The 17,498-nt window shown below is 41.1% G+C and overlaps 1 protein-coding gene across 6 annotated transcripts; it reads left to right on the top strand.

The window, feature by feature from the left end:
• The first annotated feature begins 3,301 nt into the window (after positions 1 to 3,301).
• On the top strand, positions 3,302 to 12,161 carry ZNF501 (zinc finger protein 501). 6 transcript variants are annotated; one of them, XM_063611217.1, is made up of 4 exons: positions 3,302 to 3,432; positions 5,190 to 5,274; positions 5,821 to 5,882; positions 7,921 to 10,388. In XM_063611217.1, exon 4 carries the CDS (start codon positions 8,169 to 8,171, stop codon positions 8,955 to 8,957), a length of 789 nt encoding a protein of 262 aa, XP_063467287.1. In that variant the 5' UTR covers positions 3,302 to 3,432; positions 5,190 to 5,274; positions 5,821 to 5,882; positions 7,921 to 8,168; the 3' UTR covers positions 8,958 to 10,388. The 6 variants fall into 6 exon arrangements, with proteins under 6 accessions (XP_063467287.1, XP_063467290.1, XP_063467291.1 ...); XM_063611220.1 differs by lacking the exon at positions 5,821 to 5,882 and having other exon boundaries at positions 7,912 to 12,161; XM_063611221.1 differs by lacking the exon at positions 5,821 to 5,882 and having other exon boundaries at positions 7,784 to 12,161.
• The last annotated feature ends 5,337 nt before the right edge of the window (positions 12,162 to 17,498 follow it).

Here is a 17,498-nt window from a genome sequence, read left to right as displayed (position 1 = left end):
AAAAAAAAAAAGGTATGGTGGTGCATGCCTGTAGTCCTAGCTATTCTGGATGCTGAGCCTGAGGTGGAAGGATTGCTTGAGCCCAGGTGTTGGGAGCTGCAGTGAGCTAGCATCATGCCACTGCACTCCAGCCTATGTGTCAGACTGAGACCCTCTCTTTAAAAAAAAAAAAAAAAAAAAAAGTACCAAAATGGAAGCACTTCCTGAGATTTTGGGCCCTGGGATGATAAAGAATTTGAGTATCTTGCTTATTGTGCACTGAAATTTAATTCATGACTTCAGAAGGACACGGATGGAGCCACATCCGATCCTCAAAACGAAAGAGAAAAGATGTGGTTGGGGTTGCTCAAGACCACACAACCAGTGTCAGATGAGGTTTAAACTGCAGTGTCCTTGCATTTCATTTACTTTTCCCTGTATTGGTCATACCTCTATTCCATATGCCTCTTTATTTTTTATAGAACTGACTACTTTTTTTTGTTGTTCCTGAGATGGTTTTGGTCTGTTGCCCAGGCTGGAGTGCAGTAGCGTGATCCTAGCTCACTGTAGCCTAGACTTCCCAGGCTCAAGCGATTCTCTCACCTCAGCCTCCCAAGTAGTTGGGACTACAGGCGTGAGCTACCACGCCTGGCTAATTTTTAAAAAGTTTATTTTATGGCTGGGTGCGGTGGCTCACGCCTGTAATCGCAGCACTTTGGGAGGCCAAGGCAGGTGGATCACGAGGTCAGGAGTTTGAGACCAGCCTGACCAACATGGTGAAACCCCGTCTCTACTAAAAATATGAAAATTAGCCAGGCATGGTGGCGCCTGCCTGTAATCTCAGCTATTAAGGAGACTGAGGCAGGAGAATTGCTTGAACCCGGGAGGCAGAGGTTGCAGTAAGCCAAGATCATGCCACTGCACTCCAGCCTGGGTGACGGAGTGAGAGTCTGTCTCAAAAAAAAGTTTATTTTATTTTTTGGTACAGACAGGTTCTTGCTATGTTACCCAGGCTCATCTCAAACTCCTGCCTTCAGATGGTCCTCCTAACTCGGACTCCCTTACAGGCCTGAGCCACTGCATCCAGCCTAGAATTGACCACTTAGTGCTCCAATCTTATCCTGAGGATGTGAGGAGCTCACTTGTATAAGATTGAGAAGCTCTTTGTTCTCAGAATCTCACACTTTCCTGAGTGTGAGGGTGACAAGTAAGTTGATTATACCTTTTGGCCCCTACTTTCTACATAAGGCAGAAACCTAATCTTGACAATACGTGGCATTAGTTTCATTTATCCAGTGGCCACATCAGGGCTAAGGTTATTTTAGTGTTTTGGAATGTTTTTGGTGTCCATCCCTACCATCCGTTTTCCACCTCATTGAAAGAAGCTCAGCCCAAACTGCTATTAAACTCCAGATTACAGTTTCTAGTAACCTGCTCTACCTCAGGTACCTCCCTCTAGACTTAATGTCCTCCACACACTACACCCTGCTGATTTGGAGATTCTTTGAAGCCTAATGTTTGGGGAATGAATAATTAGACCTAGGCTGTCTGGCCTGTGAGATGTTAGGGCTGGAGGGAAGAACTTGCTATCTGATTCCAAATAAGTGCTGAGAATGTGACACCTGGAAGGGGAAACTTAACATTATTGTTACATGGCGTGTCAACTGACAATTTTACAAAGGGTCACTTTTTAGCCAAAGAGCGATGGCCTCAGTGTGTGGCACCACCATTCCTGATTTGTGTCCAAAAGGGACTCCATTTTGGGAAAACAGCCAATCTGAAGATTGGAATGGATAATTTTTTTTTAAGATGGAGTCTGGCTCTGTCACCCAGGCTGGAGTGCAGTGGCATGATCTCGGCTCACTGCAATTCCACCTCCCAGGTTCAAGCGATTCTCCTGCCTCACCCTCCTGAGTAGCTGGGATTACAGGGGCACACCACCACACCTGGCTAATTTTTGTATTTTTAGTAGAGACGGGGTTTCGCCATGTTGGTCAGGCTGGTCCCAAACTCCTGACCTTGTGATCTGCCGCCAATGGCCTCCCAAAGTGCTGGGATTACAGGCGTGAGCCACCATGCCTGGCCTGGAATGGATAATTTCTCCGCTGCATCTCATTAATTTACAAAGCAAGTGTTCACTACTATATGCTGCACACTAGGGATATGATGGTGTGCACACAGCCCCATTGTCCTGAGCTTGCAGATCAGTAGGAATGCTTGGAAGTGAATAAGGTACTCTCCACTCATGCCTTTATCTCTGGACTTTACCTGTCAAGATGAGCCCATGTGTGCAAATATTTCCTGAGTTAGGGCCAGCAAGATCTGAAGTTTTGTAGAAAGGGATGGGTGTGCTACCTTGAGGCCCTGAAAGGTCAGTGAAGTCAAGGCAGAGCAATAGGTACTGGAGCTGGGATTTGAGAAACAGATAATAGTCCTAACATTTACTGAAGATTAAAAAAATACTAGATGTTCTTAGTAATTCACACGTATTAACCTTACTTAATCCTCACAACAACCCCGTGGTACCATTATTATACCTGGTAAGTGAGGAAGCAGGCACAGAGAGGTAAAGTTGCAAAGTTCATACACTGAGAATCAGGGATTTGCGCCCAAACCAGTGTTTGTTTTGTTTTGTTTGTTTTTGAGACAGAGTCTCACTCTGTCACCCAAGCTGGAGTGCAGTGGCTCGGTCTCTGCTCACTGCAACCTCCCCTTCCCAGGTTCAAGTGATTCTCGCGCCTCAGCCTCTGGAGTAGCTGGAATTACAGGCGCCCACCACGACACCCGGCTGATTTTTGTATTTAGTAGAGACAGGGTTTCTCCATGTTGGGCAGGCTGGTCTTGAACTCCTGACCTCAGGTGATCCGCCCGCTTCGGCCTCCCAAAGTGCTGGGATTACAGGCGTGAGCCACTGCGCCTGGCCTGCAGAGCTTTTTCTTTTGGCCACCTGAACGAAGATCCTGGGTCAGTAAGGTGTCAGGGGTTTCTGTGAGGAGGTCTGTTTTCTTCCAGGTGAGGATGTGTGTGAGGAAGGTGGAAGCCAGTTTTGTGAAAAGCCTTGAGAATCCCCAAAGGACAGTAACATAGGAAGCTAAATGTGGCGGACCTGCAGGATGAACTGATGCACAGTAAGAGCTCCTTGTGGTCGACCCTTCTGACTTGCATTCCGTTTCCCTGTGCTGGAAGATGCACGTCAGGTGCGTTCGCAGGTTGTTTCTGGTGCGGGCTTAACCGGCGCAGCACCGAAACCCGTAGCTGCCTGCGGGGAGGAACCACCGAGAGGAAGCCGCTCCCACCTTCCTAGAGAGGAGACGGTAGTGGTTATTAGCCCAGGCGCGGACTGCTGACGTCACGCCGGCTAGGCGCGTCCGGGACTTACTCCCTTCCGCAGGGCAGCACCCAGGGACCTGAGTGTTGCAATGTGCGAGAGGGGAACGCCGCGGGAAGCGCATGGTAAGCGGTTTCTGCTGTGCCCTGCTGCCGCGGGTCGATTCCAGCGCCTCCCTCGGGACGCAGGGCGTCTTCCTTCCTGGAGGGCCTTTGGAGCGGAGGCCCGAGGCCTAGGGCAAACTTGCCGTGAAGAAAGGAGAGGCTGTTCGAGAGCCCTAGGCTGGGAGTCGGAGGACCTGGGTTCGATTTATACATACTTGAGCATGTCAGTGAACTTCTGGGCACTTTAGTTTTCTGGTTTACAGAAGTAAATGCTGTTTCCTGCCTTGCCGTTTCCCAAAGTTGTGCGGGTTGAAATAAGTATATGCAAGAATTAGTGCCTTCCCTTTATTATTTATTCTTCTCTAACAACAACAAAATAGGTACTGTATGAAGACATGTAGACTCAATACTTTAACAGCAGGCACTATTTATTGAATGCTTACCAGCTGGCATTCTTCTAAGTAGTTGCTATGTCGTAACCCACTTATTCATTACGACAACCCTATAAAGTAGTTACTGGTATCGTCTCCATTTAACAGTTGAAAAAACTGGAGCAAAAAAAGGTTAGGTAACTTGTTCAAAAGTCCTAGTCCCGGAGCCCATGCCATACTTGTAAGTTTGGTGGTGGAAGACAGAATGTAATCAGACTAGAAAGTCCTACAGTAGAAAGTTCTAAAATTATTTGAGAATGTAGACGAGGAAGGGCCTTGGAAAAGTCAAAATTTTCCCACAAGGAAGAGGTGTGAAGTTTCACATTTGAGCTAAATATTAAAGGTTGACTGCAAGCTTGAAAATAATTGCTGGCTTATTTGACCAAATGAGGAAATAAAAGAGACGTTTGAAAATAATTAAACAGTTTGTTCAGTGTCAGTTAAGAGGTGCTAGTGGATTGGGATGTATTAGACAGGAAACCAGGTTCCTGCCTTTGAATACAGTGTTCTTTGCATTAGGAGGGGTTCTTGAAACCTTTCCCTTATGAAGAGTCCTTAACATCTTACAGCAGATACTCCTTACACAAAGGCAATCTCTTGTTACTTTCGAGAAATTCCCCCAATTCTTATTGTAGGAGGATAACTGACAGGAAGTTTCCTTGCTGTTGATTCAGCCCGTTCTTAACAAGACCCACTCACCTCACTGCTAGCTCATTTAGTACTTTTCAGATAAATGAATAAACAGACTCAATCAAAGATGGACTGGAAAGGCTTGATTTGAGGTTTGTGCTCTTTTCCCATCTGTATATAGAATCAAAGCATCGTAGAATGTTGGTATTAGAGGAAGCTTTAACTATTATCTAGCTTTTCAATTTCATTTAACAAATAAGAAATGGATGAGGCTGAGTGACCTGCGTTAGGTCATTGAACAAATTGGTGGCAGAGCTGAGACTAGAATCCACACCTCTTGACTGAGTCCATTACTGGTCCTACTGCCCTCTATTGTAGCCCTGCAGCCTTTGACTTTTGACATCAATGGCTTTTCCAGTAGGCTTAGGGGAGCCATTGGGCTCCAACCTGATATCCTATAAAGAAATTTTTACCCGCAGATGCTTAGTCCTAGAAAGGACCTGCCCTCTTTCTTTGTGCATTGCTACATCTCTCTGAAGTCTGCCCACTCACTGATTTTTGTCATTGGAGATGCTCCTCTAGGATAATAACGATATTCTTTCATTTGAACTTAAAGTGGTCATTTGGTTAGAGATGGGATGTTCTTGAGTTACCCCGAATCCAGAATGTGTAGGAAGTAGGCTGGCAATTTATGAGTGGCTTTTTTTCCTCCCTCAGTGCCTCAAATTCCTGCCTTTCCTCAAGAGAAGAGCCTCCAGGAGAAAAGCCAGTATTGCTTGTGCTCCTAACAACTTGTCTCTTGGTAAGTTAACTCTAACTAGAGAGCCCAGGATGGTGGTGGTTGTGAGACGGCCATCAGAAGTGATGGCAGACCTATAGTGGGACCCACCAATGTCCACTAAATGTGGACCCAGCAGAAAATGCAGAACCACACAGAAATGGATACGATTTTACTCAAATCAGTGAGAGTGGCCCACTGTGAAAAAGGCTATGGGATAATTGGTTATGGGACAGGTCCTAGAGTGCACTAAGTTCTTATCAGAGTACCTGAACTGAAGACTCTACGGTCATCTGGTAGCACATCTTTAAACCACTTACTGAACTGCTCAGTATGATGCCTTAATGGTGTAGTGGTTGGATCAAGGAATATGGGTAGTAAATTATTGGAAAACCCATTGCAAATGTGATTAGGTATTTCCTCAGAGAATATGGAATGGGCTTCTGGCCGTGTTTAGAACAAGAGCTTAAGTTATTGCAACTGACACTGTCACTGGCTATCAAAAGGCAACATGGAGCCTGGGTGTCTGTCAAACTCAGTAAAATAATTCTGGATAAATTGTGTTCTTAGGTTATGGGAACTCTGTGAAGAGAATATGACTGTGTCCTGAAGAATTTGGTCTAGTTTAATATGTATGCATAATATACGTACACTTATGTACATATCTATGTTTATATGCATCAAGAGATACCTAGAAGAAAGTCCATTAAAATACTAACTCTATTTTCTGTGGCTGGGTTTCAAATGATTTCCTTTTTGGAGTAGCTGACCATTTAATAGAATGAGCATGCATTCTTTGTATGATAAGAAAAAAACCTTTTTATTTTGGAAAAATGAGAGTAAAGGAATTAAAAATGTGCTTAGAGTTTTGGTTTTACATCTGGTTGCTTAAACCAACTGGAGTTTGTTTTTGTATGTAGCATATCCATGCTGTAAGTTAATACATCAGATAAAGATAGATTTAGGTAAGATAGTCAACATATTTAACAAACAGTATGGTACAGGCATTGCCCAAGCAGGTAGTCGTGAACAATTTGTACAGATATAGCAGTGTGTATCAGTTGACTCTCAGCCCTGGTAGATCCATATGTACCAACATGAAGTGATCTCTAAGACACATTTTTTAGTGGAAAATAAAAGCAAATTGCAGAGCAGAACCTGTAGAACAATTTCATTTATGTAAAGAGAGTCAAGTGCTATATGTGTATAGAAAAATACGAAGAAAAAAGGAATGAAGGAAGATACTTCAAACGTGATAATCTCTGGGAAAAGGAATAGGTTTATTTTGTTAACAAAAATTTTCTTTTAGAGAAGGGGTCTTGCTCTGTATCCTAGGCTGGAGTGCAGTGGCATGATCATGGCATGTTCCAGCCTCAACATCCTGGGCTCAAGTGATTTTCCCACCTCAGCCTACTGAGTAGCTGGGACTACAGGTGCACATGACCTCACCCAGCTAATTTTTTATTTTTTGTAGAGACAGCATCTCACTATGTTGCCCAGGCTGCTCTTAAACTCCTGGCCTCAAGTGATCCTCCTGCCTCAGCCTCTCAAAGTGTTGAGATTGTAGGTGCGAGCCACCATGCCTGGCCTATCTTATATACTTCTATATTATCTAAATATTTTAAAGTGAGGATATATAGTTGTGTAATTTACATGATTAGAAAACTAAGACAAAAATGGGCCTCAGAGCGGAAGAATGTGTTAGTGTCTCCTGCGCCACCTAGGGAAGAGATTGCTCTGATGTGCAGCACCTGAATATTCATTCTTTAATTCTGTGTGGCTTATTTAGGGCACCAGGGTTTCAAAATTTGATAATCATTCAGTTATGATCAATTAAATATTTTGTTCTTTCTCCAGTTCTTTGTTTCCCAAAGAGTGCTCTAATGACAGTGATTTGGTTCACATACTGTTTTTCTAAAGTCCAGAGAATGTGTTAACCAGCTCCATATTGAGCATAGTTTTTCATTGTAAATAAATGAAGTGAATTTTATTCTCTCATTTATTTTCTCTCTCATTCCCCTTATAAATCTGATTAGTATACTTCAGATTTCTTTGGCTACAAAGGTGAGGGCCAGCACCTGGACCATGATGCTGTAGTCAAGTTACTGTCCAATTAAACTTTCTTCTTTAAGGACCACTTCTCTAATTTTCCTGAAACAAAACAGCGATATCTTACTTTCTTTCAGGAAGCAGGACTCTTAGTTTTCAAACCTATAGGTTTCCAGTTGGGCCTAGGGAGAGAACTATAGATGGTGAATGTTTTGGAGAGAAAGAGAGATCCAATGAGGCACCTGTAAAGGTGACTGAATGAGAAAGGATTGGTGAGATGGCCTACTGAAAGTTACAGCCTGGATCACGTTTGAAGTTTTAGACAGGAAACTCTTTATCACTAGTCTGCCATGATTATAGGTAACCTAAGGAAATAGAATTATTATTCCTCTGTTTTTTGAGGAGTAGAGACTAAGTGGACAGTAAGTTTCCATAACACTTATATGCCCAAGTCTAGGATACTTATTCCTTTTATATTTTCCAGTTATTTATCACTGTGGATGCAAATCTGGATGATCCCAAATTACCTGGGTTAGTTTTTAGTATTTGATTGTTTCAGAATCAATTGTGATATGGAATTTTATAGAATTCCTAATACCTCTCACTACTTAGTCTCTTCAGAGAGGCTGATCATCAGGGGTTCACTTTCGGAGAAGCTGAGAATGCAGGCTGAACAAGGAAGAGGAAGGGGAATCCTGCAGGGATGAATGAGAGGACAATGCATGTGTGATGTTTGTGAGCACACACACACAGTAACCTTTCCTAGGAGGACTTTATTACTCTAATGATAATCACCTTTGAGGAAAAAAACTTGTAAGTATGAATTTGGTGTTACAAGCAGCATTAATTCCAGCCAAATATCACTCAAAATGAAACATGGGAGAGTTAACATGCAGAAGAAACCTTCAAAGTGTAGTGAATGTGGAAAGTTCTTTACTCAGAGATCATCTCTTACCCAGCACCAGAGGATTCACAGAGGAGAGAAGCCCTATGTGTGCAGTGAATGTGGAAGTTGTTTCCGTAAACAGTCAAATCTTACTCAACATCTGAGAATTCATACCGGAGAGAAACCTTATAAATGTAATGAATGTGAGAAAGCCTTTCAAACAAAAGCAATTCTTGTTCAGCATCTGAGAATTCATACTGGAGAGAAACCCTATAAATGCAATGAATGTGGAAAAGCCTTTTGTCAGAGCCCATCCCTTATTAAACACCAGCGAATTCATACTGGAGAGAAACCGTATAAATGTACAGAATGTGGCAAAGCCTTCAGTCAGAGCATATGCCTTACTCGTCATCAGAGAAGTCATTCTGGAGATAAACCTTTTAAGTGTAATGAATGTGGGAAAGCCTTTAATCAGAGTGCATGTCTCGTGCAGCATCAGAGAATTCATTCAGGAGAGAAGCCCTACACATGCACTGAATGTGGTAAAGCCTTCACTCAGAGCTCTTCCCTTGTTGAACATGAAAGGACTCACACTGGAGAGAAACTTTATAAGTGTAGTGAGTGTGAAAAAACTTTCTGCAAACAAGCACACCTTAGTGAGCATTACAGAATTCATACTGGAGAAAAACCTTATGAGTGTGTTGGATGTGGGAAATCCTTTAGGCACAGTTCAGCACTTCTTCGACATCAGAGGCTTCATGCTGGAGAGTAAAATTTGGAATATAATGAGTATGGGAAGATTTGTATGGAAGCACCTTTTTTTCTCCTAAATTCCTAGGAATGTAAGACTCAGTCTGTAGCTAGTATGAATATTTTGTATTTTGAACAAGAAATGTTGTGTCCTAATGTGTCCTAGTCTGGAGTTTGATGCCTTATCTGCTGCTCAGTGGGTGTAGCCTTATCCCTTCTGAGCCTCAGTTTCCCCATCCCCCCCAATAGAAAAATGGGGATATTTCCTAGGGTTGTCCTGAGAATAAAATGAGTTCTGTGTGACAGTTAACTGCCATTAATTAATTAGCCATTCTAAAAGTTTATTTACAATATCAAAATCTGACAAGTAAATCAGTATTGTTGTTTGGTTCTCATAATGTATCATTTCTTAAGAACATTTTGTAATTGGGCTATGATTTTATGATTAATCTACAGACGTCTATTTAAAATATAATGTCTTGGTTTAAATAGGATAATACAATCTAAGACTGGTTTGTCCTTGAGAAATTTCAGATTTAATCAAAGAAAAATGTACTGATTGGGATTTGATTGGACGTTGTGGGGTGTATTTCTGGATTCCCTCAAGATCTTCATTTAAATTTTGATACTTTCTATTACTAGATCTAATTTGACTTTAAGCTCTAAGTTTCACTTTTCCATTAAACGGAAAGCCTCCCTGACGTTAACTGAATAAAACCTCATGTTGTGGGACTTCTGTGTTTGTTTAGGGTTGGCAGCAGATGATTAGGAGAAGGCATATGACAGTAGAGAGGACTGGAATATAGAGGAGAATATAAGCATGTAGATGAGGATGTGGCTGTATTTATTTTGAGTTCTAGGAGCACAGCACCAAATGTGGTCTCTTAAGGGAAGATGAGGGTAGAAGATGGTAAGATCCCAGGTTCCAGCAAGTGATGCCACTGACTAACAACTAGCCACTTGTCAAAGGAAGGGGAGAACAGTGTCTTGGGGATGCTGATGGGTTGGAGTGCCTAATGGCTCGTTAAAAGCCATAGAAAAGCGAAGAGATCAAAGGATACTTTTGATGGAGCTTTAGGCTATGCTAAGCTCTTTAATGTAAACAAGCACCTCTAATGCTAAAAGCACCCTTGCAAGAAAGGTAGGAGTTACTGTTCACATCCTAGAGTCAAGGAAAAAGAGAAGATGTTTGACTTGCTCAAAGTCAAGCAGGTAATGTCACAATTGAATCTCAAATCTATATCTTTATAGATTTGCAGTTCTGGTTTATATAATACCAAAGTCACATACAGGTAATTTCCCACCATTGAACCTTCCTGTTGGTGTGAGATGCCAAATCTGTGAAAACCATTTTTAAAAAAGACATTTCTTTTTCAGCTTAATGTGTACTTATTGAAATACACTGATAAAATTAGAGAAATGAAAGAAATTATAATTGCATGGTTTCAGCAAATAGTCACCTTAGTGTATTTATTCTAGCCTTTCTTTTCTGCATAGCTCTTTTTTCTTCCCTTTTAACAGTAATTATACTTGTACTATATTAGAGTACTATAGCCTGCTTTTTTTTTTTTTTTTTTTTTGAGACAGAGTCTCACTGTGTCACCCAGGCTGGAGTACAGTGGCACAATCTCAACTCACTGCAAGCTCCAGGACTCCCAGGTTCACACCATTCTCCTGCCTCAGCATCCCGAGTAGCTGGGACTACAGGCACCCACCACCACGCCTGGCTAATTTTTTTGTATTTTTAGTAGAGACGGGGTTTCACCGTGTTAGCCAGGATGGTCTCTATCTCCTGACCTTGTGATCCACCCGCCTTGGGCTCCCAAAGTGCTGGGATTACAGGTGTGAGCCACCGTGCCCGGCCGCCTGCTTTTTAACATAACAATTTAGCAATATGTTACAGACTTTCTATAAACTTTATTTTAATGGTTGCCCAACATTTCATTGGTCTGTTCATAATTTTTTGACCTGTTCCCCATCTGTGTGATATTTATATTGATATTTTTTTCTTATAAATCAGAGAATCTAGTGGTGCCTGTCAGGAGCTCCTGTTAGTAATATTAATTTGGCAGTGAAATATCTTTGTATATAACATTTTTACCATCTTAAAATTATTTCCTGAGGATTTTCAGAGGGTACAATCTTTTCATTTTTAAAATTTCATTCATCTTTTTGACTCGATAATACAAGCTTATGGCTTAAAATTCTAAAAATACAAAAGGTTGAACAGTGAAAAATCTTCCACTCAGCCACCCACTTGTCCCCTCATTCTATCCTAGACAACCAATATTACCTGTTTTTTGTTTTTGTTACAAAGATAAGTATAATTAAGCAAACATCTTTCTCTCTATTAAAGACTATTTTTTAGAGCAGTTTTGAATTTACAGTGAAATTGAGTAGAAAGTTCCCATATATCCCCTGCCCCAAGACATGCAAAGCCTGCCTATCCTCCACCAGAGTGGTACAACCTACTTTGACACATCATTATCACCCAAAGTCGTAGTTTACATTAGGGTGCACTCTTGGTTTTGTATATTCTATGGATTTTAACAATGTATAATGATATGCATCCATCATTATAGTTTCACAAAGAGTTGTTTCACTTCTCTAAAAATTCTGTGTTCTTCCTATTCATCCCTCCCTCCATGGTAACCCTTGGCAACCACTGTTTTTTTTGTTTTGTTTTGTTTTGTTTTCTGAGACGGAGTCTTGCTCTCTCACCCAGGCTGGAGTACAGTGGCATGGTTTCGGCTTACTGCAACCTCTGTCTCCCAGGTCAAGTGATTCTCCTGCCTCAGCCTCCTGAGTAGCTGGGACTACAGGTGCATGCCACTACAACTGGCTAATTTTTTGTATTTTTAGTAGAGATGGGGTTTCACCATGTTAGCCAGGATAGTCTCGATCTCCTGACCTCGTAATCCGCCCACCTTGGCCTCTCAGACCACTGATCTTTTTAACTGTCTCCATACTTTGGCCTTTTCCAGAATGTCATATAGTTGCAACCATTCAGTATGTAGTCTTTTCAGGTTGGCTTTTTTCACTTAGTAGTATGCATTTAAGATTCTCCCATGTCTTTTCATGGCTGGTCAGCTCATTTCTTTTTAGTGCTGAATAATATTCCATTGTATGGATGTGCTATATTTACCCATTCATCGACTGAAGAACATCTTGGTTGCTTCCATGTTTTGTCATTTATGAATAAAGCTGCTGTAAATATTTGCTTGAAGTTTTTGTGTGGACATGTGTTTTCACCTCATTTTAGTAAATTACTAAGGAGTGAAATTGCTGGATTGTATGGTAAGAGTATGTTTAGCTTTGTAAGAAACTGCCAAAATGCCTGCAAAGTGGCTGTACCATTTTACATTCCCACCAGTGATGAAGTAGAGTTCTTGTTGCTCCACATCCTTGCCAGCGTTTTGTGGTATTAGTGTTCTGGATTTTAACTTTTTTTTTTTTTTTTTTTGAGACGGAGTCTCATTCTGTTGTTCAGGCTGGAGTGTGGTGGCGTGATCTCGGCTTGCTGCAACCTCCACCTCCCAGGTTCAAGTGATTCTTGTGCCTCAGCCTCCCAAGTAGCCAGGATTACAAGCACACACCACCACACCCAGCTAATTTTTTTATTTTTTGTAGGGGTGGGGTTTCACCATGTTGGCCAGGTGGGTGTCGAACTCCTGACCTCAAGTGATCCGCCTGCCTCAGCCTCCCAAAGTGCTGGGATTACAGGTGTGAGTCACCACACCTGGTCGGATTTTAACTATTCTAATAGGTATGTAGTGGTATTCATTGTTTTAATCTGCAGTTCACCAATAATATACGATTTTAGCATCTTCATACGTTTGCCATCTGTATAGCTTTGGTGAGGTATCTGTTAGAGGTTTTGCCCATTTTTAGTTGGATTGCCCATTTTCTTATTGTTGAATTTTGAGTGTTCCTTATATATTTTGTATAACAGACCTTTATCAGATAGGTCTTTTGCAAATATTTTCCTCCCAGGCTGTGGCTTATTTTCTCAATCCTTGATTCCTTCTCTTTACTTTTTTTTCTTTTTTCTTTTTTAAAGAAATGGTAGCATAATATACACAGTTGTCCATTTTTTTAAGACTACTCCATCTCACAGATTGTTCTGTATCAGTAAATAAAGATCTTTCCCCCACCCTTGCCCAATGTGTCATTGTCTTAATAGACCATTATTAGTTCCCTATTGGTGGACATTTAATGGCTTTTATTTTTCTGTTGTAAGCAAAACTGCATATGCAGCATCCTTGTCTTTAGGCACATGTGCAAGATATTTATAAGATAATTCCCAGGCTGGGCACACAGTGGCTCATGCCTGTAATCCCAGCACTTTGGGAAGCTGAGGTGGGTGGATCATTTGAGGTCAGGAGTTCGAGACCAGCCTGGTCAACATAGTGAAACCCCACCTCTACTAAAAATACAAAAATAATTAGCCGGCATGGTGGAGGGCACCTGTAGTCCCAGCTACTCAGGAGGCTGAGGCAGGAGAAATTGTTTGAACCTGGGAGATGAAGGTTGCAATGAGCTGAGATTGCACCACTGCACTCCAGCCTGGGCGACAGAGCAAGACTATGTCTCAAAAAAAAAAAAAAAAGAAGAAGAAGAAGAAGTATGCCTTGGTAGCTTTGATAGAGATTGTGACCTCCCAGATGTTTAGTTAATCCTCCTACTGACAATAGATGAGAGGTGTGCTCAGTAAAGCAAATAAACAATTGCTCAACAATTCTTTGGTACCAAAAAAATTTTTTTGAATTTCAAACTCACCCCACATTGTTGACAGAATTTCCACCTGTTAGCTAGGAGGCTGAGGAAGGAGGATCAACTGAGCCCAGGCATTTGAGACCAGCCTCAGCAACAAAGCAAGACCTCAAAAACAAACAAGCAACCTGTTTACCCTGATGTGATTTTAATGCATTTTATGCCTGTATCAAAATATCTCATTTATTCCATACATATATACACTTACTATGTGCCCACAAAAATTGGAAAATGAAAATAAAAAATTTCCAACTGTTATTTGAGTAACCAGCATAACACACTTGAATCCATTTGCAATGTAGTTGTCACATTCATAGTGATTCTGCATAGGATCAAGCATTTTACTCCCTATGTGTTCTATTGCGGTCATGCCCAAGCCTGTACATACTGAAATATGTATCGTTTTATTATAAATTACGTTGTTTTTAGGACTTTTTCATATTAAGCTAGGTGATTTATTGATTTTTAAAAATGTATGTATGTAGGTGGTTTGTATTTCCTGGGATTTTCATTTTAGGGTAGTAAAGGTGGTATTATAAAAATATCTGTAGGCTGGTGGCAGTGGTGCACACCTGTAATTCCAGTGTTTGGCTGAGGTAGGAGGATCGCTTGGGTGCAGGAGTTCGAGGTTGTAGTGAGCTGTGATCTTGCCACCACACTAGAGTCTGGGTGACAGTCAGACTCTGTCTCAGAAAAACTCTGTAGGGCATTGGGTTTGATGGTGGCTCAGTCAAAGCTTCATGGCATATATTAGAGAATGCAGAAAATGTGCTATAATGAGACTAGAGTTTGAGCCCTAGAAGTATGGCCTTAGGTAAAGTTCTGAACATTGCCCCCTTTTATTTGTAAAATGGAAATGAGATACTATTAATAATACTCCAGGACTTCTGTAAAAAAGAAATACACAATAACATTTGAGATGAATCCTAGATGTATACATAAAACCCAGAACCATAAAGCTCCAAATGAAATTTTAGAACATTATTTTTGCAAACATTAGGTAGGCAAAGATTTGTTGGACAGGAGAAAACATTAGCCATAAAATTAAAAATATAATTTCATACAATCAATAAATTAATGAAAATGAAGAATATTCTGTCACTAAGAGAAACCTTTAAGAAAATTAGCAGACAAACCACAGGCTGGGGAAATTTTTTTTTTTTTTTTTTGACACAGAGTCTTGCCCTGTCGCACAGGCTGGAGTGCAGTGACACGATCCTGCCTCAGCCTCCCAAGTAGCTGGGACTACAAGTGCCCACCACCACGCCCGGCTAATTTTTTGTATTTTTAGTAGAGACAGGGTTTCACTGTGGTCTCAATCTCCTGACCTCGTGATCCGCCCGCCTCGGCCTCCCAAAGTGCTGGGATTACAGGTGTGAGCCACTGCGCCTGGCCGGGGAAAATATTTATAACAGATATATTAACAAGGGATTTGCACCCAAGATTTATAAACAGCTCCTACTAAGGAAAAATAAAAATATAAACAACCCAATTAAAAATGGGCAAAAGACTTGAAGAGACATTTAAACAAAGATATACAACTAGCCATTAACACATGAATATGATGCTCAGTGTCTGTGATGGTTAATTTTATGTATCCAGTTGACTAAGCTATGGTGCCCAGATGTTTGGTCAAACATCAGTCTAGATGTTGGTTTTTAGATGTGACTAACATTTAAATCAGTAGGCTTTGAGTAAAGCAGATTACCCTGTATAATATGGATGGGCCTTAGCCAATCAGTTAAAGGCCTTAAGAGAGAAAAGACTGACGTCCCCTGAAGAAGAAAGAAGTCTGTCTCCAGACTGCCTTGGGACTTGAGCTGCAACAACTCTTCCCTGGGCCTGCAGCCTGCTGGCCTGCCCTGCAGAATTTGGACTTGCCAGCCACCAGCCCACACAAGCATGTAACCAATTCCTTAAAATAAAGTCAATCTGTATAATTCTCTCTCTTTCTACCCCCATCTATGGGTTCTGTTTCTGTGGAGAACCGTGCATGATAATATGGCATCTTTAGTCATCAGAGATATGCAAATTAAAACAAGATACATTTCATATGTTCTTAAGTCCCTAAAACAAAGACTAACAACCCCAAATATTGGTGAATTTGTGTGGCAACTGGAACTCTCAAAACATTATTTATGGGAGTTAAAATGGTATACTCATTTTGGCTGGGCATGATGGCTCATGCCTGTAATCCCAACACTTTGGGATGCCAAGGCGGGCAGATCACTTGAGGCCAGGAGTTCGAGAGCAGCCTGGCCAACATGGTGAAACCCTGTTTCTACCAAAAATACAAAAATTAGCTGGGTGTGGTGGCACACAGCTGTAATCCCAGCTACTTGGGAGGCTGAGGCAGGAGAATCGCTTGAACCTGGGAGGCAGAGGCTACAGTTAGCCGAGATCACGCCACTGCACTCCAGCCTGGGTGACAGAGCAAGACCCTGTCTCAAATAAATAATAAATAAATAAATAAATAAATAAATGAAATGGTATAATCATTTTGAAGAACTATTTGGTAGTTTCTTAAAATGGTAAACATACATTTAGCCTATGATCCAGCAGTTCGAGTCTTTATTTACCCAAGAGTAATAAAAACATGTTCACAATAAACTTTCAGAAGAATGTATATAGCAGCCTTATTCTAATAGTGAGAAACTGGAAACAACCCAAATGTCTATCAACAGGTGAATAAAGAAATTATGCATGGCCGGCATGGTGGCTCACATGTAATCCCAGCACTTTGGGAAGCCGAGGCGGGTGGATCACCTGACGTCAGGAGTTTGAGACCAGCCTGACCAATATGGTGAAACCTCATCTCTACTAAAAATCTCAAAATTAGCCAGGTGTAGTGGTGCATGTGCCTGTAGTTCCAGCTACTCGGGAGGCAGAGACAGGAGAATTGCTTGAACCTGGAAGGTGGAGGTTGCAGTCAGTGGAGATCATGCTACTGCACTCCAGCCTGGGCAACAGAGTGAGACTCCATCTCAAAAAAAAAAAAAAAAGAATTATGCTATATTCATATAATGAAGTATTACACAGCAATAAACAAATAAATTACCAATACACACTCAGCATGGGAACTTTCTGGGATGATTGAAATGTTCTGTAGTTTCTTGTTTGTGTGGTGACTACACAGGTAAACACAACTGTCAAAACTTACCAAACTGAACACCAAAGATACGTATGTTAATTATATCATTATAATTCACATGCAATAATTTATATTATGCCTCACCATGAACATTTTCTAAGGATTAAATGAGTTTAAATATATTCTTACAGATTTAAAAGGCTGTGATAGTAAGTATTGGAACTTGAAATCTCACAACTTATTCACAGATGGAGCCTCCACTTGGAGAGTAATAATTTTAATACACTGATGGCAGAAAGCAAAATGAATGGTACAATTCCTTTGGAAAAGATTGGCAGTTTTTCAAAAGATTATATACCTGCAATACAATCCAATATTCAACTCCTAGGCATTTACCCAAAAGAAATGAAAACATGTTCAGAAAAAGACTTGTATGTGAATGTTCATAGCAAATTTATTTGTTATAGCCAGAAAATGGAACCAATCCAAATGTCTGTCATTTGTTGTAGACCCTCTCACTGTATAGGAGCGGCTACTAAAGAAAACTAGAACTTTGGCTGATGATTCTCCAGGTCAGTAAAATAGGATGATATTTGGGAAGAGAAAGGTAGAAGTTGCAAGGCCAGACAGGGAACATGTTGAGTTGCAAAAGAGGCACAGCAGTAACTGGATACATGAGGTGACAGGGAGAAGTCAAGA

Source organism: Symphalangus syndactylus, chromosome 1 (assembly GCF_028878055.3).
Source record: "Symphalangus syndactylus isolate Jambi chromosome 1, NHGRI_mSymSyn1-v2.1_pri, whole genome shotgun sequence".
In the NCBI taxonomy this organism is placed as follows: domain Eukaryota; kingdom Metazoa; phylum Chordata; class Mammalia; order Primates; family Hylobatidae; genus Symphalangus; species Symphalangus syndactylus.
The sequence above is the reverse complement of the archived record's forward strand: the minus strand, read 5'-3'. Positions and strand labels throughout refer to the sequence as shown.

What these genes read in the sequence shown, in the direction of transcription:
- ZNF501 (XM_063611220.1), top strand. Translation starts at nt 8,169, where the DNA reads ATGAAACATGGGAGAGTTAACATGCAGAAGAAACCTTCAAAGTGTAGT.